The sequence below is a fragment of the Euleptes europaea genome, chromosome 10 (assembly GCF_029931775.1).
Source record: "Euleptes europaea isolate rEulEur1 chromosome 10, rEulEur1.hap1, whole genome shotgun sequence".
Classification (NCBI taxonomy): Eukaryota; Metazoa; Chordata; class Lepidosauria; order Squamata; family Sphaerodactylidae; genus Euleptes; species Euleptes europaea.
The window spans coordinates 19,524,301-19,548,433 of record NC_079321.1 but is presented as its reverse complement, the minus strand read 5'-3'; the positions used below and the strand labels follow the sequence as shown (position 1 = coordinate 19,548,433).

Below are 24,133 nucleotides of genomic sequence, written 5' to 3'. Positions count from 1 at the left end.
TAGATAATTTTGCAGGCAAAGTCATATTCCTGGAATCCTTAGACTGAGAGTCAGATGAGTACTCAGGGCAATGTTTGACTCTATTCAAGAAGTTACGGTCTCAGCTGCTGCAAGGGGGATCCGTGAAAAGCCTGCCAGCCACTGTGTGTTTGATGCAGCACAAGTGATGAAGTTCATGTAGCAGGCTGGGGAGCAGGCAGAAAACACATAAGGAAGCCGAAATCCATAAATGTTCCTATAAGCGCGAAAGAAACAAAGGCCTTGGCCATACAAAGGCCCTGAGCAGCAATCACAAGTACCACAGCTAAAATAGGGAGAGAGTAAAATATGACATCAGTCCTCAGAATGACGGCCATTAAAAAGAAAGGGCATCTTGTGCCCATAATAGACTTCAGAAGATAGTATTTTATTCTCCAGGATTTAGATAGGGTTGGAGCTGGCAGTCTGCTCAAAGAAGGGAACTTTCTCTCCTTTGAGGCTCCGCTTAAATTACCCAAGTAAACCTCCTAACAACCATCTAAGGCAGGGGTGTTGAACTCAATTGTGATGACAGCTGGATATGACATAAATGTCACTTGGTCGGGCTGGGCCATGCCCTGTTAGCCCAGATTGAAAGTTGGGGTGGTGGTGGCTGCCTCGACTGGCTTGCAGGCCGGATAAGAGCTCTCAAGGGGCCAGATCCAGGCCTCAGGCCTTATGTTTGACACCCCTGATCTAAGGTAAATCAGTATCATCCCCATGTGGGGGATGATACAAGACACTATGGAAAGTTTAGGATTAGATTTTGTGGAAGCAATAATGTAGATAAATTAGTTTAGAATTAGAGGTTGTTTTTGTTGTGTTGACAACCAGGGTTATCCCCATTTATATGCAACAACATCTTTGTCAAAGCTAGGGTTGCCAGGTCCCTCTTCACAACCGGTGGGATATTTTGGGGGCGAAGCCTGAAGAGGGTGGGGTTTGGGGAGGGGAGGGACTTCAATGCCATAGAGTTCAATTTCCAAAGCGGCCGTTTTTCTCCAGGTGATCTGATCTCTATCGGCTGGAGATCAGTTGAATTAGCAGGAGATCTCCTGCTACTACCTGGCAGTTGGCAACCCTAGTCATAGCTCAAATAAAATTACAAGACACTATGAAAAGTTTAGGATTAGGTTTTGTGGCAGCAATAATTTATGCAGCTAAATTAGTTTAGGGTTAGAGGTTAAGTTTTTGTTGAGATGACAACCAGTGTTATCCCCTGTTTATATGCGATAACATCTTTGTCATAGTTTAAATAAAGTTACAAGACACAATCAAAAGTGATTAGGTTTTGAGATAGCAATAATTTTAAAATATGGTCATTAAAATGCAAAACCCTGAAAAATGAGTCTAGTGCCTACTTTGGGGGGGGGAACTCATAGAGTTGAAGAAAATCTGCCAATGCCTGGGTTAAAATGTCATACTCGGATCTGAGAAATCTGGGTTAAGATTCCCAGTCTTTTCCACAGAAAATTGGTGGGTGACTTTGGGCGAATCCCTTTCTCTCAGCCTAACCTCAGGGCTGTTATGTTGATAAAAGGGAAGAGGGAGAACAATGTTGTAAGACGCTTTGGGTCCCCAAGTGAGGAGAAAAGCTGGATATAAATATCTAAATAAATACAATATCTTCCACTTCTTACTGGGCTGATTTGTGTAACAGCATGCAAAGCTTTCAAATTACTGTTGTTTCTTACCAGGTACAACAGGAACAAATATTTTTAGTCACCTCATACAGCATACAAAACATTCAGTATGTAAGGTACATTGTGTTGACATTGGCATATATCAAGGGCTTGCAAGCAGTTTAAGTGGCCCAAGATCAGACTACTCATTGTTTCTGATAGTAGGAAATTACCATTCCATACCTGCCTTTTAAAAAAGTTTCCTTAAGGACCAAAAATTAATTAATAAAATTAATTGGTCATGTTGGGGGGGAAAGACATACAATTATGAACAAAATACCGTGGTCCTATATGAGTTGATTTGTGGATTGATATGCATCACCCACATATATCTCGTATAGGGTTGCCAGGTCCCTCTTTGCCACTGGCAGGAGGTTTTTGGGGTGGAGCCTGAGGAGGGTGGGGTTTGGCGAGGGGAGGGACTTCAATGCCATAGAGTCCAACTGCCAAACCGGCCATTTTCTCCAGGTGAACTGATCTCTATCAGCTGGAGATCCGTTGTAATAGCGGGAGATCATGTTTTATTTTAAAGTAAATGATAGGTATGAATGAATGTATTCCGAATTGTTGGTTAGAATACCTGATCATTGTGGCAAAGATACCTGTAATTCTGGTATAGCCTGAAATGTTCTTTCTTGATCATGCCACTGGAGGAGGTATTATTATACCCAAATTTTTCCTTGGTGATTTGGTGGAGGTAGAGAACTCTCTCACTTACCTGCCCAATAGCTTTTGAATGTCCTCTGGGATCTTGGGGTATCTTTGCCGCAGGTTGTTTTGAACAAAACAAAGGGCGGCCATATCAGTGAGTCGCTGTGGCTCAAGTTGTTTGATTTCTCTCCAGAAGAAGGGATGCAGGAAATTGTTCTCTACCTTCAGGCGTTTCAGCGGGAGTTTCAAAATCCCACAAGGCAAGAAATACAGCAGATTGCCTTCTACGATGAGGATTTGGAGACTGCTGCAAATGCACAGGCCAACAAATGTTTCACAAGTCATGGGCACATAGTCAATAACTATACTTGCAGCCAGCCTCTCTGAAGGGGAGGTCTCTGTAATGCAGGAGTCAACGGCCTCGTTGGCCCTCTGGGCACTTTTGGAATTTTGAGAAAGAGTATTACAAACCACCCAAAATGTCCCAAGCCAAGCTTTCTCCTGTGATGACAGCAGCTGAATGTGTGCTGTCTGCAAACCCAAAGGTGGTATCTCCTGCCTGGTTCTTCTGAGACACCTGCTTCAGTAAGGTGGAGAAAAGCCAGGACTGTCTCTTTGCTTTGGGGAAGAGGTGTCTAGGGGAAGAAACAGTTGAATGCCAGGAAACCTATTGGTGGGCACTATGGTATCTATTGGGGATCACTACTGTAACAGTTATCCTAAGCACATTTTCACAGCAGTAAACATGCCAGTCCAAGTCTGTATAGTGTCTTACAGTGCAGCCATAAACAGAGTTACATAGGGTTGCAAGGTCCCTCTTTGCCACCAGCGGGAGGTTTTTGGGGTGGAGACTGAGGAGCGCGGGGTTTGGGGAGGGGAGAAACTTCAATGCCGTAGAGTCCAATTGCCAAAGCAGCCATTTTCTCCAGGGGAACTGATCTCTATTGGCTGGAGATCAGTTGTAATAACAGGAGATCTCCAGCTAGTACCTGGAGATTGGAAACCCTAGAGGTACACCCTTCTAAGCCTATTGAAAATGGGTTAGAGAGGGTGTAATTCCACTTGAGGGATGTGCTGTTAATCTGCTAGCAAATAACGTAAAAACAAACAAACCCTGCTTTCAGAGTTGTGCTATGTCCCTTAGCTGCTCCCCAAACAAGCACAAGCTGTAGAGAAGAGCTGCTCTGAAGACTAAAACAGTCTGAATTGTTGCAGCCGGGGTTGTGGGTCCCTTTGCTTTTCTGAGTACAATAAACTTTCCAGTAAGGAGGGGGAAATGTTCTAGGTTGAATCACTGGCATCTTCAGCTTTAAAAAGGGGCTGGGAAACACCTCTGCAAGAGACCATGGAGGTCTGCGGTCTGTACTCATATTGCATATCTTAATACCCTTGCTCTGGTTGCATAAAATTGTTTTCTACAGTCAGAGCATGAGAATAGGACATGAAAGTAGCAGAACAAAGAACGATTTAAGACGGCAATTTTCCACATTGCTTGGCTTGCCACGAAGTGCCCCAAAATGTACAAGTTCCAGATGTTCAAGGCATCTCAAAACATTCATGGTGGAGTCAAAACGTTGCTAACAGGACATCCTCAGAAGCAAACCCATTCATTTCCCAACTAGGCACCAGGTCAAAAGAGTGCATAGATAATATGTTGTGGATAGGGTTGCCAGGTCCCTCTTTGCCACTGGCGGGAGGTTTTTGGGGTGGAGCCTGAGGAGGGCAGGGTTTGGGGAGGGGAGGGACTTCAATGCCATAGTCCAATTGCCAAAGTGGCCATTTTCTCCAGGATGAACTGATCTGTATCGGTTGGAGATCAGTTGTAATAGAAGATCTCCAACTAGTATCTGGAGGTTGGTAACCCTACTTGGGGATAATGGAACACATTTTTTAAAATCCGATAAGGAACAAAAACCCGACAGTACGAAAATTAAAGAATGATATACCTGGCATTGCTGATAGCATTCGAGATGTGTTCAAGTTCATTATAGGAAACATCGAGGAGTTCAAGATTTGATAACTTAAACAACCTACAGAAGTAAGCATGTGACAGTCAGCACATTATACATTGTGGCTCAGCAGGAGAGCATCCACTTTGTACTCAGAAGGTTCAACCCCGACATCTCCAGCTCAAAGGATCAGGTGTTACACATGAAATAACAGGATCTGAGAGCAGCTGCCAGTCAGAGTAGACACTACTGACCCTGATATAACAACAGTCTTAGGCTGCTACATGTGTTCACATGACATTCATGACATTCTAGCTACATCTGAAGAGGTGACCTGTGGCTCACGAAAGCTCATACCCTGCCATTCCGTTAGTCTTTAAGGTGCTACTGGACTCTTGCTTTTTTCTACTGCTAGTGACAGACAGACATGGCTACCGATTGGGATCTATCTTCATGTGTTCACAGTCACATAATGTAGCAGGTCTTTGAACAGCCATGCTGAATAAAAGGAATACTTGCTTAAGTTGTTGATTTAGAATTCTGTTATAGTTTGTATAATAATGTAATAATCACGGTCCGGGACAAGTCTTAAGAAGATGAGGAGTCTGAAGGAGAGTCAAAGGCCATATAGGTTCACAATATTCTTTCAAAACCCTGGGGGGGTTGGCTTTAAAAAAGCAAAACAGTGGTCAAAATTACAGTACTGCTTTAAGCAAGGAACTAGGGTTGCCAGTTCCCCCCAGCCAGTGGCAGGAGATGGGGGAATAGGGTTGCCAGCTCTGGGCTGGGAAACTCCTGGAGATTTGGGGATGGCACCTGGGGAAGACAGGTACCTCAGTGGAGTACATTGCCATTACACTTCAACCCCCAAAGCATCCGTTTTCTCCAGGGGAACTGATCTCTGCAGTCTGGATCATAGAATCATAGAGTTGAAAGGGACCACCAGGGTCATCTAGTCCAACCCCCTGCACAATACAGGAAACTCACAACTACTTTCCCCCACCCCCACCCCCAGTGACCAGAAGATGGCCAAGATGCTGTATGATATGAGCTGTAATTCCTGGAGAAAGAATAACAGAATCATAGAGTTGGAAGGGGCCATACAGGCCATCTAGTCCAACCCCCTGCTCAATGAAGGATCAGCCTAGAGCATCCCTGACAAGTGTTAGTCCAGCCACTGCTTGAAGACTGCCAGAGAGGGAAACTCACCACTTTCTTAGGTGGCTGATTCCACTGTTGAACAACTCTTACTGTCAAAAAAAAGTTTCTGAATATCCATCCGGTACTTTTCTGCCTGTAATTTAAACCATTATTGCGAGTCCTATCCTCTGCTGCCCTCTTCTAAGTGATAGCCCTTCAAATACTTAAAGAGAGCAATCATGTCCCCTCTCAACCTCCTCTTCTCCAGACTAAATATTCCCAACTCCCCAGCCTTTCCTCGTAGGGCTTGGTCTCCAGGCCCCTGAACATCCTTGTCGCTTTGCTCTGCACCCAATCCATTCTATCCACATCCTTTTTGAAGTGAGGCCCCCAGAACTGCACACAATACTCTGGGTGTGGCCTGACCAATGCAGTGTACAGTGGGACTATGACATCTTGCAATTTGGATGATATGCCTCTGTTGATGCACCCCAAGATTGCATTAGCCCTTTTTGTCACTGCATCACACTGGCTGCTCATATTTAACTTACGGTCCACCCATACCCCAAGATCTTGTTCACACACACCTGGAGGCTGGCATCTGTACAAGGAACAGTGAACACGATCTTCGGTTTTATACCAGTAGTGAGGGGGGCTTTTAGAACTAACTCCTGGTCTAACCAAAGCACAGACCACCGCAGAAGTGGCGGGATCTGAGGCTCCTGATATGGCCACCTCAGAATCTGATCATTCTTTATGCAAGAGTACAATTTCCCCATCCTTCCTTCAAGGAGCTCCAAGGTACACACAGTTCTCCCCTCCACATTTTATCCCCCCAAACCACTGTGAGGCAGGTTAGGCTGAGAGAGAGTGACTGGCTCCATGTCAGAGTGGTGATGCGAACCCACATCTCTCAGGCTCTACTCGGACATTTTTAACCACCATACCACGCCAGAACTCAAATTCTGATGCCTCAGCCCTAGCCGTTCACATTCTGCAATTATATAGAAATGGAATCCTGAACAGAATCTGGTGCCGGAGGTAAAACAAAACACCCAGAAAAGCCTCTGCTTTCCTTTTAACCACCTTCAATCCTTTGGGCACAGATGGGTTATACAAGGGGTAACTAAAATAAATTAAAGCAGAAGGATAATTTCACAGACTTCATGGTTTTGGACGTATTGAGAAGCTGGCAGGCTATACAAGGCTTTCATTTTCAGAAAGATGAAGAAGAATTTTTAAACTAGACTAGCACCCAGCCCTGAGCAGATGTATATTTGATGGGACGGTTGGTAAAAGCTGGAAAATGCTGCCTCTGAGAAAAGCTTGTTCTCTTAAATACTGATCTCCTCAGTTGGCAGCTCCTGATAAGCTTCTAAGGGACCCCAGAGTTCTTCAGGACGCAGCTTGATAACCATGGATCTAGAGATCAGATAGTGAACAAAACCGAATAAAACAACTTTTGATGTCTTTTTCTTAAAATGCTAAAGATCCCAATACTGGAAATAAGTGAATTGACTTCAAAATGAGGGCCAGGGGTGGGGGGGAGTAAAATATATTACATTATCATGCATACAAAGCATAAGGGTTTCCCCTCCTAATTTATGTACTGACATCAAACAGATGGTAATCATCAGTCACCAAATTAATTTCATTGATCCTGCTTTTTCCTCTTGCTCTTTACCCAATCATGTCACAATAACTGGTAGTTGAGAAATCTGGAATAAAAATGGTGAAACTGAACTATGGTTTGGATCATAGGATTCTTGACCATTCAGGTAGGTACTATGATGGATTCCTGGATGTTTATTCCAGTTATATATGGAGACTAATAATAGGGTTGCCAGGCAGGGACTGACAACAGGAGAGAGGTGGGGGAGGTGGGGACTTACAATGGGGGGACAGGCAATCAGCATCCCCAGCTGATGACATCACTTCTGCACAACCAGGAAATGATATCATGCCAGGGGTGACGGTCTAGCTAGCATTCACCCCAAATGCTATAGTTTAACCATAGAGTTTGGGGCAAATGCTAGACTGTCACCCGATCTGATGACATCATTTCCCAGTCATGCTACGAGTGGCATCATTACGTCGGGGATGCCAATCGCTAGGCTTACCCGGTCCCTCATCTCCTCTGGCAGGAGGTTTTTCGGGGGAAAGGTGAGGTGAGATCGTGCACGCGCCCGCGCTGACGCGATCGCATCACTTCCGGTTTATATTCGGAAGTGCTGCATCGCAAGAGGCCTTTACCACTCAAACTGGGAGTTTAGAGTGGTAAAAGGGCCCCTTGCGATGTGGAGCTCCCGGGTATAAACCGGAAGTGACATGGAGCCACGGGCAGGCATGCGGGCACACGTTGCCCGCCGACCCTCAGCTGGTCGGCGGGCAGCCAGGTGGATTGGTGGGGGTTTGCCCGCCACCACCTGGCACTTGGCAACCATACCAATCGCCCATCCCCCATTTTGCCTCCATTCTCCTCTCACTGCCCAGCTGAGCAGCCTCAGGCAAAGGTGGCAGGGGGCAGAAAGTCTCCCTCCCTTAATGGGCAATTAGCAGTCCTACTCAGGAATGCATTTTTGTGAGTTACATAAGGGCCAAAACTCTTCTGTATATTTTCACAACTTGCCTTAACAGAGGCAAGAGGTCCTCACAGAATCAGTAGAGGAGCCTTACTTCTCATAAAATGTTAAAATTCTAAGCTACAATTCTAGTTTTATCACCACCACAGGTTTATATATTATACATAAATATAGACTGGTGGGCTCTTGCCAAGGTAATTTCAACGACAAATCTTCCCAAGAGGCTGAAACGCCCATTTTCAAGAAGAGTGGTAAACAGGAGCTGAAGAAGCGCAGGCTAACATGCGTCGTGTAACATAATTTGCAGGGAACAGAAGGAGATGGCAGGTGGCAACCATCTGGTAAACATCTATTTTTCCACATAAATATTCGCTACCGCCACCCTCTCATCCCTGGTTACATTACTGTGGTACCAGTGTTTGGGAACTCCGGGGGTGGGGACTGACACACATTTATGCGGAAAAACATATGGTGTCACAGTCAAGAAGGCAAAAAGATGATCAAGAGAAAATGAGGCAAACAACAGGAGGAAGAATGTGGAAAGGAAGGAAGAATAACCATTAAATCATGGCACCAATGTCCCCTGATACCTTTCCTGTACCATCTCCAGAGATGTTTCCCTACAGTTAAGAGTACCAAGAGGATTCGTTATAATTCCATCCTTGCTAAGCAGGCCTGGTCGTATTCTCAACTCCGCTGACCACAGTTACAAATTTGACTAAAAAAAGATGGCAGGTTCTTCCCACTCAACACACCCGAAACTGCCTTATACTGAATCAACCCACCATAGGTTGCCAGCTCTGAATTGAGAAATACCTGGGGATTTGGAGGTGGAGCCTGAGGAGGGCAGGGTTTGGGGAGGGACTTCAATGGGATATAAGGCCATAGAGTCTACCTTCCAAAGCGGCCATTTTCTCCAGGGGAACTGATCTCTGTCACCTGGAGATCAGTAGTAATAGCGGGAGATCTCCAGCCACAACCTGGAAGTTGGCAACCCTATACCATTGGTCCATCAAGGTCAGTATTGTCTACATGGACTAGCAGCAGGGGTACAGGGACTCAGGCAGAGGTCTTTCATATCACCTACCGCCTTGTCCTTTCCATTGCAGATGCCCAGAAGTGAATCTCGGGTTTTCTGCATGCAAAGCATCCTACTACTCCTTTCTTTAAAACGGATGCCTGGACTTTTTTAGCAGGGTAAAGGTTCCTTCACCTCAAGTCTGGTACGTGGATCTCTTTATCTTCATTAAGGCTCCTAATTTCTCTTCACGTTTGTCTCTTGTTACCTCAATCGCAGTTACACACAAAACGCTGCCCTCCCTCAGCTGGTTGCAAAAACCAACTTGGTATAGCGGTTAGAATGATGGAGTAGGATTTGGGAGACCCTGATTCAAATCACCATTCTTCCATGGAAGCTCATTTGATGACCTTGGTCCAGTCACATTCTCCCAGCCTAACCTGCCTCACAGGGATGCTGTGAGGGTACAATTGAAGAAGGGAGACTGATGTACATCACCCTGAGCTCTCTAGAGAAAGAGTGGCACAAGCAAGTACTAAATAAATAAGTTAACCTATTTGGTTGCTGAGTGTACCCATCTAATATTCTAGTTTCTGGGATTTTCTCATGGAGTCATACCCTAACTGCATACCACTTGACACAACATAATCACCTACCAGCAGAAGTTGTTCGTTATTTTGAAACGCTAGATCAAAGGTCTGGTAAGCAAACATGGCATCCATAATCTGAGGAACTGACTGACTCTAAATATTAATACTTCCCAATATGTTGCTGTGAAATAACTAACCCGTGTATATTGATTCTCCCTCCCTTAACCAGGGTATTTTGTGCATGGCTGTTTCACTCACCATCACCCCTCCGACGACGACGGGTCTTTGTTTTGATTATGCATGCCATTTCTGACCATCAGAGGTTGCTTCATTCTCCCCCTGCGTTTCCCTGCGTTTTGCCCATGTTTTCAGGGACCTGTTTTATCTCAAATTTGAAAACATGGGCAAAATGCGCGGAAACACAGGGGAAGAGAGAGGCAACCTCTGACGGTCAGAAATGGCATGCATAATCAAAACAAAAACCTGAAGTTCTTGGAGGGGTGGCCGCGAGGGAAACAGCCATGCATAAACACCCTAAAAGTTTAACTGCTCCCTCCTGTCTCTCCACATGCTCATTTTCATACTCATACATGTGCACAGAAAGTAGGGTTGCTGGCTCTGGGTTGGGAAATACCTGGAGATTTTAGGGGTGGAGCCTGAGGAGAGAAAATGGCTGCTTTAGAAGGTGAACACTATGGCATTATACCCCACTGAAAGCCCTCCCCTCCACAAAATCTCTAGGTATTTCTCAACCCAGAGCTGGCAACACTAACCTTTCTCCTGCAATGCATGGCCTAGGTTGAGATGGCAGCCTTTGCTGGTCAGAGTCAGATGTATACACAAGCTAAGCAAGCTACATTTTAGGCTCTCAAGTCATCAGGAGCCTCTAAATATAAAAACATTACTAAAAGTTACTAAAGTATTGTGGGGTTTTTTGGTAAACATGTTCATGAACATATGAGAGTCAATTACTACTCTGAATTAGAGCATTGGTCTACCAAGATCACTTTTGTCTACTCAGACTGGCAGTGGCTCTCTAGGGACTCATGGTGAGGTCTTTTAGATCACCTACTTCTTCTTCTTTTTTGGCCATCAAGTCACAGCTGACTTATGGCAACTCTGTAGGGTTTTCAAGAGGAAGACCCAACATGAGATGGATTGACTCTATAAAGGAAGCCATGGCCCTCAGTTTGCAAGACCTGAGCAAGGTAGTTAATGATAGGACATTAATTCATAGAGTCGCCATGAGTTGGAAGCGACTTCATGGCAGTTAACACCCCCCAACCAATGCTGTTTCGGGTCAATAAAATAATGTGAGGAGAGGCAGAAAACCTTCCTCCACTCACGCCATGCAGTGGTCCTGAGCAGAACTGGGCCCCACAGTGCAGTTAAAAGGAGTTCACTCCTACAAAAAGAAAGACTTAGGCTCGGGTACTTCCTTGGGATCCCCATAGGACTGCTTCAGGGCTTTGTTGGAGTGATTAACAATTTTCCCTACCTTCAAAAGTCACTTCACCCCCACCATGCACTTGACTCGCATTTTAAACAACCTGTTTTAGCTTGAATTTTAAGTTTGCCATGAGGCAAATCATTACCATTTCCAATGCATAGGTTTTAGCAGAAATGTGCGGGGAGTGCATGGCGACCTCTGGTGGTCAGGAAAGGCATGCATAATCAAAAGGAAGCCCTGAAGCAGTCGGTGGGGGTGACCGCTGGGAAACAACCCTGTATAAATGGCCTATGTAGCTAGCATGCTTCCCCTACCTGGTGGCACATACATGCTGAAAAACGTTTTTAAAAATTAAAAAAAATCAAGTTAAAAAATAAAGAAAATTAATTAGCACCCAGTTTTTTTCAAATAATATTCCCCATGCCACCTTTCTGGCAACTATGCAAGTCTGGATTTTTTTGGGGGGGGGGAGTTAGTTGAGAACCCTACACTTTTGTGACATAGCTGTGCCTTTTCTCATATGCAATTTACCAATTAAAACTGTTACTGTACCAAGATGGGAGTTCAGTCAGCAGATTGAAGGACATGATCAAGACTTTAAGGGACGTCAATTTCGTGATATCTTCTGGGATAGATTTTATTGGGTTGTTTCGGAGCTTTAAGATTTCCAGCTTTTTAAGATCACATATCTGTGGGAGGAAAAAAGATGGAGAAAGTATTGTAAAATATCTCACGATGCCTGTTACCCAAGGTACTACTATATCTTTTTAAACTTCAGGTATTCATGCATCTGATGATGTGAGCTCTGATTTATAAAAGCTTATGCTGGAATAAATTCTGTTCCATCTCTAAACTGCCAACGGACTTGTGTTTTATTTTAAAGTAAGGCTGTTTATGCTTGGTAATTAGCAGCGCGTTCCAGGCTGAAGTGCTCTGCATATTTTTTGATTTCTTCATGCTGAACCGTCATTCCAGATGTCACTGCGAAGCCGGCGCAAACCCGCTTCGCATTTCTTAAGAGCCCCTTTAACGCAACCTTTGTATTTGCTCTGCCCCTGCATTGAAGCATTCACTGGAGGAAGCATGCAGAATCACAGCAACGGCTTAGCTATGCAAACGACTGTTGCTAATGGCTATGCAAACGGAGGAATGAAGGATCAGGCAAGTGTAGGGGGGTGAAATTTGTTTGACTTTCTCCTACTGCATCAGAACCATGAATAGTAATTTGAAAGGTCAGATTTAAAAAATCAGCATTGAGCGAGGAGCAGAATTCACCCTGCATAAATGGCCTAACAATTGTAGCCCCACTATTCATTTCTGGAAATGGAAGAAAGGAATGAGATATGGGCCAGGCCTGGTTTGTAGGGAGTCGGAATAGTGCCTAGAGTGCTGGACTTGGGAGGCCTAGATACAATTTTCCACTCTGCCATAAAGTGTGCCGGACAGTTATACTTTGGGCCAGTCTCCGAGTCTAATTTTACTCACGGAAGCATTATGAAGACAAAATAAAGGAGGAAAGAACCATGTTACTCTTCCCTTAGGACCCTTGAAGGAGGGCACAATAAAAACGGGATAGAAATTCTTTATCCATCAACTTCAGCTGTGGTAGTACCTGTGTCTGTACTATGCTGGAGGGAGATTGCCAAAGCAGCCGTTTTCTCCAGGGGAACTGATATCTATCAGCTGGAGATGAATTGTAATAGCAGGAGATCTCCAGCTAATACCTGGAGGTTGGTATCCCTATGCTCAAGGGAGTCACTTCATCACTCTGCAAGCCTCTTTTGGAAGAGTGTGACTTTTATTTAAAACAACAGTGGTTGTGTATAGAGATTACATTTTATTTCTAATAAGTCTGTAATTATCTAGAACATTTCCATGCTGCCTTTCTGGAGAACCTGTCTGAGATGGCGTACAAAGCAAAACATGGCAAAAAACCTAAAACAACATAAAAATGGTTAAAAATTAACCAACCGTTAAAACCCAGCACTTAAAAGCTCAGCCAGAGCATAAAAGCAGCACAAGGCATTTAGCACGTACTGACCTCAGTAGGGAAGTGGCGCAAGTCATTAAATGACAGATTAAGGTACACCAAACTGTCGGCCAAATTTGAGAGGTCTGGAACTCTGGGTATAAAATATGCCTAAGCAAACAAAAATAAAATTAATATTTCCAAGAAATTAATTGTTATAAGAAGCAGATCTGCTGGGGCAGGGAGGGGGGATATGAACACACATGAACACACATGAAGCTGCCTTATACTGAATCAGACTCTTGGTCCATCAAAGTCAGTATTGTCTACTCAGACCGGCAGCGGCTCTCCAGGGTTTCAGGCAGAGGTCTTTCACATAATCTACTTGCCTGGTCCCTTTAACTGGAGATGCCAGGGATTGAACCTGGGACCTTCTGCATGCCAGGAAGATGCTCCACCACTGAGCCACAGCCCTTCCCCTAAAAAATAGTGCATGTGGGGGGAACAATGAAACTACCTTATACTGAATCAGACCCTTAGTCCATCAAAGTCAGTGTTGTCTATTCAGACCGGCAGTGTCTCTCCAGGGTCTCAGGCAGAAGTCTTTCACATCACCTACTTGCCTAGTCCCTTTAACTGGAGATGCCGGGGATTGAACCTGGGACCTTTTGCGTGCAAAGCAGATGCTCTACCACTGAGCCACAGCCCCCCACAGATGAAAATCTGTGTAGCAAAGGTTCTGTACCAAATCCACCCATTGACACTATGTTGGGAGAATTGCTGGATGCTTACTGCCAGTGGCAAAAAGGAAGGGGACATTGGGTTGGATCCAGTGATCCAAGCAGACTATGTTTACAGGGTGGTTTGCCAGTGCCTTCCCCAGTCGTCTTCCCTTTACCCCCAGCAAGCTGGGTACTCATTTTACCGACCTCGGAAGGATGGAAGGCTGAGTCAACCTTGAGCTGGCTACCTGAAACTGACTCCCGTCAGGGATCGAACTTAGGTCATGAGCAGAGCTTTTGACTGCAGTACTGCAGCTTACCACTCTGTGCCACGGGACTCCCTAGATGGGTTGCCGGCTCCTAATCCTGTTTCATAAAAATCTTCATCAGAACTTCATATCAATCTGTCCAAAACGATACATAATCTGACAAACTCCTCATTCCATTTATTTTGAGGTGTGGCTGCAGTGTTGGTGTGGTGTTGCTACTATTTTTTCTTGAGTAAACCCCACTTATAGAGAAACTTACTTCTGAGTAGGCCTGGTAGCAGGCATAGGAGGAACAATGGATCAGCTCCCTCTCTGCCATGTACCATGGATCCCTGGAACTGACTGTGGTCCTCTCGGTACCACCCCCCAGCTCTGATACCCTAGGCCAGTGATTCCCAACCTGGGGTCTGTATACCTCCAGGGGTAAGAACCAGGACATTTAGGGGTACGCAGAAAAAACTGAATAATGGAGGGGAAAGGCATATACATCAACAGCATAAGACAAGATAGAAGTCAAAAGCTGTGAAAATAATTGAACGTTATGACGAGTGGGGGAGCTGGTTTTCTTCGTTATTTAATCTCAAGAAAAGCCCCATTCCCTCGCTTTGTTATTTTGGCGAATGGTGGGGAGTCCCTCCCTAAACAATGTGTTGCGAACACGCCACTACAGTGCGCTTGCTCGGCGGTGCACCCCTCACAGGCTCAGCTTTCACTCTCCTCCGCTTCGCAAACATTTGAATGCTGCCGCGCCAGTATCGGTGTATATATAAGCGGGCCCCTCAGTCAGTCCTGTGAGCAGTGTTCAATGAGTGAGTTATTCTGGGTCTTCTCTACGTCTCTTCTCTTTGTCATCGTTTTCAGTTTTTAATTAATTTTTTCAATTAGGGTGTTATCAGATATGGACGAGTGGTTGAAAACTGGCCCAGTAAAAAAGCTGAAACATAATGTAAATGTTGACCAATTACTAAGAATTTGTCAGGACATGTCTAACACTTAAAGCGATCGTCTAGGTTTGTCTAGTTGATGAGCTGGCCCTGCGTACGCATGCGCATGCGCATATACACACATACATTCAGTGAAAGTACCTTCAGACTAAGCCCAGTTTTTTTATGCATCCGGCAAGCGAGAATCGCCATTTCGGCCTTTGCTATCAAGTCCTTTTCCTCGTCCTCTGGGCCTAGGTCAGACATAACGTGAACACTAGAGACAAGACTTGCATCTTCAATGTCAGGTACTTCATCTGTAAGAAACATAACACCAGAAGTTAAACAAACAGGCTAGTTGCATCACTAAAATTAAATTACATCCACGACAGCGATGGAAATAGGTGCAACCTAACAAGATAATGGGTTGGATCCTGTGGATTCATTCCGGCAGCAAAGGTACTTTCCTGTGGTGCAGGGGTTATTCCTGGATGCTCAGAAGAGGACGCAGCTTCAGAAAAAAGGTCTTATCACCAGAGGAAAGTGCTTCTGCTAGCAGAACAGATTTCTCAGTTATTCATCATACCGTATATCTTGCAATTTCCTGCACTTCAATAACAGTGCTTCACCAGCTTTTTATATACTGCCAGAATTAATTGTTAAGCTTAATGTTTGATGCTACCATCAGTATGGGCTAACCCTCAGTTTAGAGGCGCTTGTTCCAAAAGGGTTCACGACCTCATAAGCTTGTTAATTAACTTCTGACTGAAAGTGTAATATATAGATTCTGGGAGGCTGCCCAACATGTGTCCTTTGGCCCAAATTAAAGGAATGACTGCCGTTCAGAATGAAAGACTGTTCTTTTAATCCACACGTTGGCGTTCCCTCCCACCATGGGTACTTGAGAACTAATGAGATGCAAAAGCAATAACATTCTTAATCAAACAGAGGCTTAGAGATCTGGCCATTCACTTACGTTCCAAAACCTATAAGTAACCTGAAGTAAGGCTTTTTGACAAAATACTGAATTTACTCACAAGGATTTTGTCATCCTTGGTCTTAACAGAATATTGGATTGGATCCAATGACTCTCTTCTACCAAGTTGGATCTTCCATTGGAGGAAACCAGAGTCCTAAGGCAGCCCAGCAGCATTTATTCTAGGACGGGCTTTTGTGAGTCATACAAATCACTTCACCGGATGTAGGAAGTGTACATCCATTTGGTTGATTCATTTATATTAAAGGCTGCCCAAAACAGAAAGGTGTGTGTTGCGGGGTGGGAGAGACATGTTACAAGCAGAGGCCAATTTAAAACAAGATCCAACCAGAAGAGCAATCAACTTACTTGTGGGTGAGGAGCACTCCCGACTGTTGATAGATGGGTAAAGTGGGTTAATGTAAAATCTGATCTCGGAAGGTGCAGGATGAATCATAAAAACCAGATCCGATTAGAAAGTTACAAAACTGAACAGACTCTCTTTGTAACATTTTGTCTTTCTGTTTTTTTGCAGCCTTGAACAGAAATTCGTCAGCCTTTTGGATGTACACTTCATGCATCTGATGAAGTAAGCTCCAACTCACAAAAACTTATTACAGAATAAATGTTCTTAGGCCATTTATGCTTGGTAATTAGCAACACATTCCAGGCTGAAGTGGCCCGGATATTTTTTTTTAGTATTTCACACTGAACGGTCATTCAAGAAGTGACTATGAAGCCAGCGCATACCTACTTCATATTTCTTAAGAGCCCCTTTAACGTGACCTTTTGTGTTTGCTCCCCCACACACACCTAAGAATCCCCTCAAGGAAGCATGCAAAATTACAGCCGTGCATTAGCTATGCAAACTGAGGTTGGCTAATGGAAGGAACAAAGGAGCAGGCGAGTGTGGGGGGTGGAATTTCTGCTTCGGACCATGAATATGCATTTTAAAAGTTGCATTTTAAAAAAGAGCTTTGAGCAAGCGTCAAAATTCATCCTGCATAAATGGCCAAAGTCTCTGAAGCACCACTGGACTCCTGTTTTGTTTTGTTGCTGCCCTCTGGGGTTTGCTCCTTCAGAGAAGTGGATTCACCCTTGTGTCTTTTATTTGTGGGCTCAGATTTTGAGGATTACCATGGCTGCATGCATTTCTCTACATGAAACCTGCTGGGTGACCTTGGGCCAGTCACAATTCTCTCAGTGGTCTCTCAGCCCATGCAGAGACGGCCAATGGCAAACCACTTCTGAATGTCTCTTGCCTTGAAAACCCCAAAGGGTCACCATAAGTCAGCTGTGACTTGACAGGACTCACAAAGCTGCTGCAATAGCCCCAGACTAACCCGATCTTGTCAGATCTGAGAAGCTAAGCAGGGTCGGCCCTGGTTTGTATTTGGATGGGAGACCTCCAAGAAATACCAGGGTTGTGACACGGAGGCGGGCAATGGCAAACCACCTCTGAACATCTCTTGCCTTGAAAACCCTACAGGGTCACCATAAGTCATCTGTGACTTGATGGCGCGCACAGATGTGCACACATACATGCAGGATGGGCTGGTATATTCAACCCCAGATCGAACTGATATATTTTTAGTTATTTAGAAATGGGACAAGGCAGAGTGTATATTGGAAATTAGGATACCTGCTTGCTGACAACATAAATATGTAACATATACAGCTGCTTTATTTGCAGCAGCTGGAAAACGTTTGTGGTTTGTGAATGAGAGGAATGTCAGGATGCAGTTTAAAAGTTAATTGTGAAAGTTTACATGTCCATACTATTGTCTATTGGCTGCAAGAATGCTTGCCTGTCATTGTAGATTTTTTTTGTACACTATTTTATACCGATGGGCACTTCCTTGGGGCTTTTAGATCCATAATAACAACTGATCTGCTTTTTCAAAATGGGGGGTATAAAATTGTTTTTACCTGCATAAGTCACTCTCTTTTTTCTTTTTTTCGGTTCATCACTGAGGAATGAAATTTTTTCTTCTAAGACTTCAGCTGCCGGGAAATCACAAGTGTCTAAGTGCTGCTCTAGAAACCTTTCTAAAAAAAGACAAGGAGCTACATTAGAATGGATCCTGTTCATACACAAGAGAGATGTCCTCAGATGTTTTCTAGTTCATGCTTTTAAAAGTAGCTGTTTTGAATTTGGGGTACAATAGGGAACAAGTCACTCTGGCTTAATAATTTGCTGCGGAATGAATTGATTTATAGTTATCACAAAAGAAGGGCAATTTAGAACTGCAGTCCTAAACAATGTTACTCCCTCCTAAGTCCACTGAAGTTAAAAAGGTGTAGCTGTTTAGGATTTCACTGTAAATACCTGACCTAAATCAAAACTTGACATTTACACTTTAGCGATTTCTTTTTCACAGTCCATACATAATTATTATATCAAGCAATGAAAACAGTGATTCATAATTAAACAGAACCCTTATATCTAAGGAAAGCACACTCATATTGTCTCTTAAATAAATGTGTAACATTTTTTCGCATTTTGGAAAGCTGTACAAGATATCTTGCTTATTTATGAATGAACTAACTCTTTGCTTGTCAGTGGTATCAAGTGGCATTTAAGCGCTAATTATATACATAAAGCACTAATTGTATTCTATTTCAAATCACTGATCTCTTTGTGTTTCCCAGGGTAGCGTGGTTTAATCCTGATTTAGAATCCCAGGTATTGGGAAAGAAAGAAAAAATACACAAATTTGTTAAACCACCCAAATGTGTATTTCATAGCAAATGAGAGTTAGATCTAGTGTTGTGTAGTGGCTGAAGCACCATGGTCCCACCAATATATTTCCTTATGTCCCCTTGCTTTCCCCCCAAAGCAGCATAGTGCAGTGGTTAGACTAGGATATGGGAAGTCCAGGTTCAAATCCCCAATCTGCCGTGGAAACTTGCAGGGTGACTTTAGGTCAGTCACACATGTTTAGCCTAACCTACCTCACAGAGTTGTTGTGAGGATAAAATGGAGTGGAGAATTATGTTAGCTGCTTTGGGTCCCTGTGCGGGGGGAGGAGGAGGAGAAGGAGAAACAAAAGAAGAAGAAGAAGGAGGAGGAGGAGTTGGTTTTTATATGCCGACTTTCTCTACCACTTAAGGCAGAATCAAACCAACTTACAATCTCCTTCCCTTCCCCTCCCCACAACAGACACCCTGTGAGGTAGTTGGGATTGAGAGAGTTCAGAGAGACCTGTGACTAGCCCAAGGTCACCCAGCCGGCTTCACGGGTAGCAGTGGGGAAACCAATCTGGTTCACCAAATTAGCCTCCGCCGCTCATGTGGAGGAGTGGGGAATCATACCCGGTTCTCCAGATTAGAGTCCACCGCTCCAAACCACCACTCTTAGCCACTACTCCACATTGGCTAGAGAAAGGTGGGATATAAATGAACTAAATAAATAAACCAAAGCAAAGGGGAGGAGAAGGTATTTCAGAAGATCCTAGGAGGCATCACCTCTGGGTCTGCGGAGAGCACCCTTTCAGAAATAGCTGCCTTCATCATAGAAGTAAGCCGGGCTTGGGAACTCCCAGCATTTTGCAATTACCTCCCATGGCAGCTATTTTTGCCGGTATTCACTCTCAGACTTACAAAAGGGCCTATGGGCTCAACAAGGTTGGGGACCCCAGGTTGGAGGAGTGAACTAGAACTGTGGAGACCCGGATTCAAGTCTTCTCTCATCCATGAAGCTTCTTGGGTGAGATGGAGCCAATCTCTCTATCTCTTTCATCCTGACCTAGTGCCTGGGGTTATTGGGATGGTAAAATGGAAAACAGGAGAAGCAAGGAGGGAAAGAAACAGAGTTCATGCCAAACCCTGGTTTGTTCTGACCACCAAATGCAACCCGGTTCGGTGCCAGATTCCAAATTCTCAGCTGCCAAAACGTACAAAATATGCATGTCTTTGAGGATGGTGTTAACTGAAACAATCAAAAGCAGCAGCAGATTTGTTCGGATAAATACATGTCATAAATCAAACCAGAATCCACACAATTGTCTTGTGCAGTACCTGTTAGTACCTGTCGCTCAGGTTTTTGTACCACACCGAATGGAAAATTCGCCGGTGGTAACATTATAGTATTGACTTCCTTTTGGCCGCTCCTCAGTAACTCGGACATCAGCTGTTTACAGAGCTCTTCGTAGTTCAAATGAGAAATAATTGGCTTTTTATATACGTCTTTCGCACGTCGTGAAGTACAAGTGACCACTGCAGTACCGCCTCTCAGGATAAAATCGGATGGTAAAACCAACCGGTGACGCTTCAGCGCAGGCAGCTTCAGTCGCAAGGGTATGCGACGTTTTTGTAACGGGAAGCTGGGAGGCCCGCTAGACTGCAGAGGAATGATAAAGTCTCTCTTAATACTGTCCAAAGACTCTAAGTACAAAATAGAGTCTGGCAAAGAAAAAAGAATGTTAGGGCTCATCATGTTCGTGGAACGTTCAGCATCAGCGGCTCCACGGTCTCCAGGCGTCTCTTTGGATTCTGGCTCTTTTCCACGAGCGCCTGGATGTATGGCAGAAGTAGCTAAGAGGAGACACATGAAAAAAAACAAAAACAAATTCAGGCTACCGATAGATGCTAATTTTTCATACACTGTCCCCAACAACACACAATCCAATTAAAGTGATGTTTTATGAAGAATGAATAGGCTCGTGCAATAATAACATATGTCTGTAACAAATTTAAGAAAGATGTAGAGAAGCTGGAATGTGTCCAGAGGAGGGCAACAAAGATGGTGAGGGGTCTGAAGACCAAGTCCTATGAGGAAAGGTTGAAGGAGCTGGGTATGCTTAGCCTGAAGAGGAGAAGACTGAGAGGGGACATGATAACCATCTTCAAGTACTTGAAGGGCTGTCTTATAGAGGAGAGTGCCAAGTTGTTTTCTGTTGCTCCAGAAGGTCAGACCAGAAACAACGGGTTGAAATTAAATCAAAAGAGTTTCCGCCTAGACATTAGGAAGACTTCTTTAACAGTTAGAGCGGTTCCTTAGTGGAACAGGCTTCCTTGTGAGGTGGTAAGCCCTCCTTCCCTGGAAGTTTTTAAGAAAAGGTTAGACGGCCATCTGTCAGCAATGCTGATTCTATGATTTTAGGCAGATCATGAGAGGGAGGGCACCTTGGCCATCTTCTGGGCATGGAGTGTGGGTCACTGGGTGTGTGTGGGGGAGGTAGTTGTGAATTTCCTGCATTTTGCAGGGGGTTGGACTAGATGACCCTGGTGGTCCCTTCCAACTCTATGATTCTATGAAATTAATCACAAAAGATACTCATTTGCCATTCCAACTCAAGTCAAAATTAAGGTTAAAGGCACTTGAAGGGGTCCATTAGGAGAAATACACACACATTTATACAAAAGTATGTTTTGAGGAACGATGTCAAGGAAAGGTGGGAAGATACCTTGGCAGACAGAGTGGGAATGATGCACCTGAAAAGAGGTGTATTGGTTTTGGAAATAAGAAACTAGAAGAATAGGGTGAGATAAAGCAAGATGGGGTGGTGGAGGGACCAAGCAGGCATGCAGATGGTTAGGAGATAGCAGGACCATGGAGAGGTAACCTGGGCAAACCATTACCCTGCATTTCCACCACCCTGCCAGTGCTATCTGTAGATAAGATAGCATATTTAAGTATGTGGGAGATAACAACAACAAGTATTTAAGTACATGAAATATCAACATCATAGAAATTATATAGTTTACAGTACTTCGACTGGGAGGGAAGGCAGCATGGTATAGCCCAATCCTGTCAGATTGGTCAACCCTGGTTAGTACTTGGATGGGAGACCACCAAGGAATACTGGGGCCTCTATGCAGAGGAAGGCACTGGCAAACCACCTCTGTTAGTTTCTTGCCTTGAAAACCTCATAAGAGGTTGCCATAGGTCGGCTGCGACTTGATGACACTTTACACACACACACACACACACACACACACACACACAGTACTTAGACTATAGTGAACTATAGTGCTTAATTATTATAAATTCATTAATAACCATGAAAGCCAATTCATTAGATAGGCAAACAGGTTTCCTATCTTCCTCTTAACAAACAAGATGGTGCTTTTCCAACCTTTGACCCTTGAAGGTCAAAGGTCAAAAGTTATAATCTCGCTTTCCCACTGTTCTTAGGATATATCTGACATATGAACAAATACATATTGGGATGTTCAGCCTTGTCCCCCACTCCATCCCTCCAAAATCATAGAATCATAGTGCTGGAAGGGACCACCAGGGCCATCAAGTCCAACCCCCTGCACAATGCAGGAAACTCACAACTACCTCCCCCCTCCACACCCCTAGTGCCCAGAAGATGGCCAAGATGCCCTCCCTCTCATCATCTGCCTAAGGTCACAGAATCAGCATTGCTGACAGATGGCCATCTACCCTCTTCTTAAAAACCTCCAGGGAAGGAGAACTCACCACCTCCCGAGGAAGCCTGTTCCACTGAGGAACTGCTCTAACTGTTAGAAAATTCTTCCTAATGTCTAGACGGAAACTCTTTTGATTTAATTTCAACCAGTTGGTTCTGGTCCGACCTTCTTGAGCAACAGAAAACAACTCAGCCCCTTCCTCTATAGGGATGCCAGCTTCCAGGTGGGACCTGGGGATCCCTGGGAATTACAGCTCGTGTCCAGACTACAGAGATCAGTTTCCCTGGAGAAAATGGATAATGTGAGGGGGGGTGGACTCCACGGCATTGTACCCCACTGAGGTCCCTGTCCTCCTCAGGCTCCATCCCCAAATCTCCAGGAGTTTCCCAACCTGAAGCAGGCAACCCTACTCCAAGAGCCTGCTCAGAAAGACAGGCAGGCAAAACAGAAAGCTGAATATGCCCATGAGAGTGTGCTGAGATTAGAGCAGAAAGTTAAAAAAAAAAAAAATGAGTAGGAAAGCAAGAACACAAAGAAAGACGGTTCAGGGGATTAAAGATTAGCAAAGTTAAGAAGATCAAGCTGAAAGGGGATGAAGGAAGGAAATTAGAGAATTAGGAGGGGAGCAGGGAAAAGAAAGGGCAGAAAACGAGGCTGGTTGGAGGCGGATGGGTGGCTTTATGTTTTCCTTTATTCCCTGCCTATCCACTGTCCCAGGCAATCTTAAGACCCTTGTTGCCCAACACTGTCTGCCACTGGTGATGGTGGAAAGTGCCGTCAAGTCACAGCTGATTTATGGAGACCCAATAGGGTTTTCAGTTCAAGGGACATTCGGAGGTGGCTTGCCATCGCCTGCCTCCGTGTGGGCTGAGAGAGTTCTGAGAGAACTGTGACTGGCCCAAGGTCACCCAACAGGCTTCATGGGGAGGAGCAGGAACCCAAACCTGGCTCTCCAGATTAGAGTCTGCCGCTCTTAACCACTACTCCATGCTGACTCTCATTGGCCATCAGGCTCTGCGAAGAAAGGAAAAAGTGTACCACCAGCGGCCACAAATCCCATCATCGATGGGACTGCTCATCCAAAAGAGCCATCAAGGCAGTCATAAGGTGATTCAACCACTCCGCCACTGCTAGGGTGTGCCAGCTCTGGGTTGGGAAATACCTGGAGAGGTTAGGGGTGTATCCTTAGAAGGTAGGGTTACCAACCTCCAGGTACTAACTGGAGATCTCCTGCTATTACAACTGATCTCCAGCCGATAGAGATCAGTTCACCTGGAGAAAATGGCCACTTTGGCAATTGGAGTCTTTGGCACTGAAGTCCCTCCCCTCCGCAAACCCCGCCCTCCTCAGGCTCCACCCCCAAAACCTCCTGCCAGTGGCGAAGAGGGACCTGGCAACACTATTAGAAGGGCAGGATTTGGAGAAGGGAGGGACTTCAATAGACTCCAACTTCCAAAGTGGCCGTTTTCTCCAGGTGAACTATTTTCTGCTGCATGGAGATCAGTTGTAATCCCAGGAGATCTCCAGCCACCACCTAGAGGTTGGCACCCCTACTGATGAGTGATCAAAATTTTGAAGCCCAGATTGCTTCAGTTTTACACATTAACTTTTAGAGGGCCTGTAAAATACGAACTGTGTGAGCAACTTTGAACTATGCCATATTACCTTCACGGTCTTTTCTCTTTGGTATAAACAGTACAGTTTCCTCTTTTGGAGGCAGAGGCCTCCGGAGCAGCTTTAGTTTAGACATAATTGGGTGTTTTTAATCCTGCTGTAAAAGGGGGGGAAAAACATTTAGCTGCAAAAAAAAAGA

General features: G+C 44.6%; 1 protein-coding gene across 1 annotated transcript; it reads right to left on the bottom strand.

The window, feature by feature from the left end:
- Nucleotides 1-84: 84 nt before the first annotated feature.
- On the bottom strand, nt 85-24,070 carry LRRC63 (leucine rich repeat containing 63). The gene is made up of 9 exons (XM_056856879.1): nt 23,986-24,070; nt 19,960-20,475; nt 17,869-17,988; nt 15,126-15,280; nt 13,122-13,220; nt 11,633-11,769; nt 4,298-4,381; nt 2,419-2,658; nt 85-304 (listed from the first exon to the last, which is right to left on the bottom strand). Exons 1-9 carry the CDS (start codon nt 24,068-24,070, stop codon nt 85-87), a joined length of 1,656 nt encoding a protein of 551 aa, XP_056712857.1.
- Nucleotides 24,071-24,133: the final 63 nt, after the last annotated feature.

Bases quoted from the DNA above. Each gene is read 5' to 3' on its own strand.
- LRRC63 (XM_056856879.1), bottom strand. From the start codon at position 24,070: ATGTCTAAACTAAAGCTGCTCCGGAGGCCTCTGCCTCCAAAAGAGGAA. The intron at 20,476-23,985 runs GTAATATGGCAT...GTCTCCTCTTAG, and splicing joins AAAGAGAAAAGACCGTGAAG to CTACTTCTGCCATACATCCA. The intron at 17,989-19,959 runs GTACTGCACAAG...GTCTTTTTTTAG, and splicing joins TGAGCGACAGGTACTAACAG to AAAGGTTTCTAGAGCAGCAC.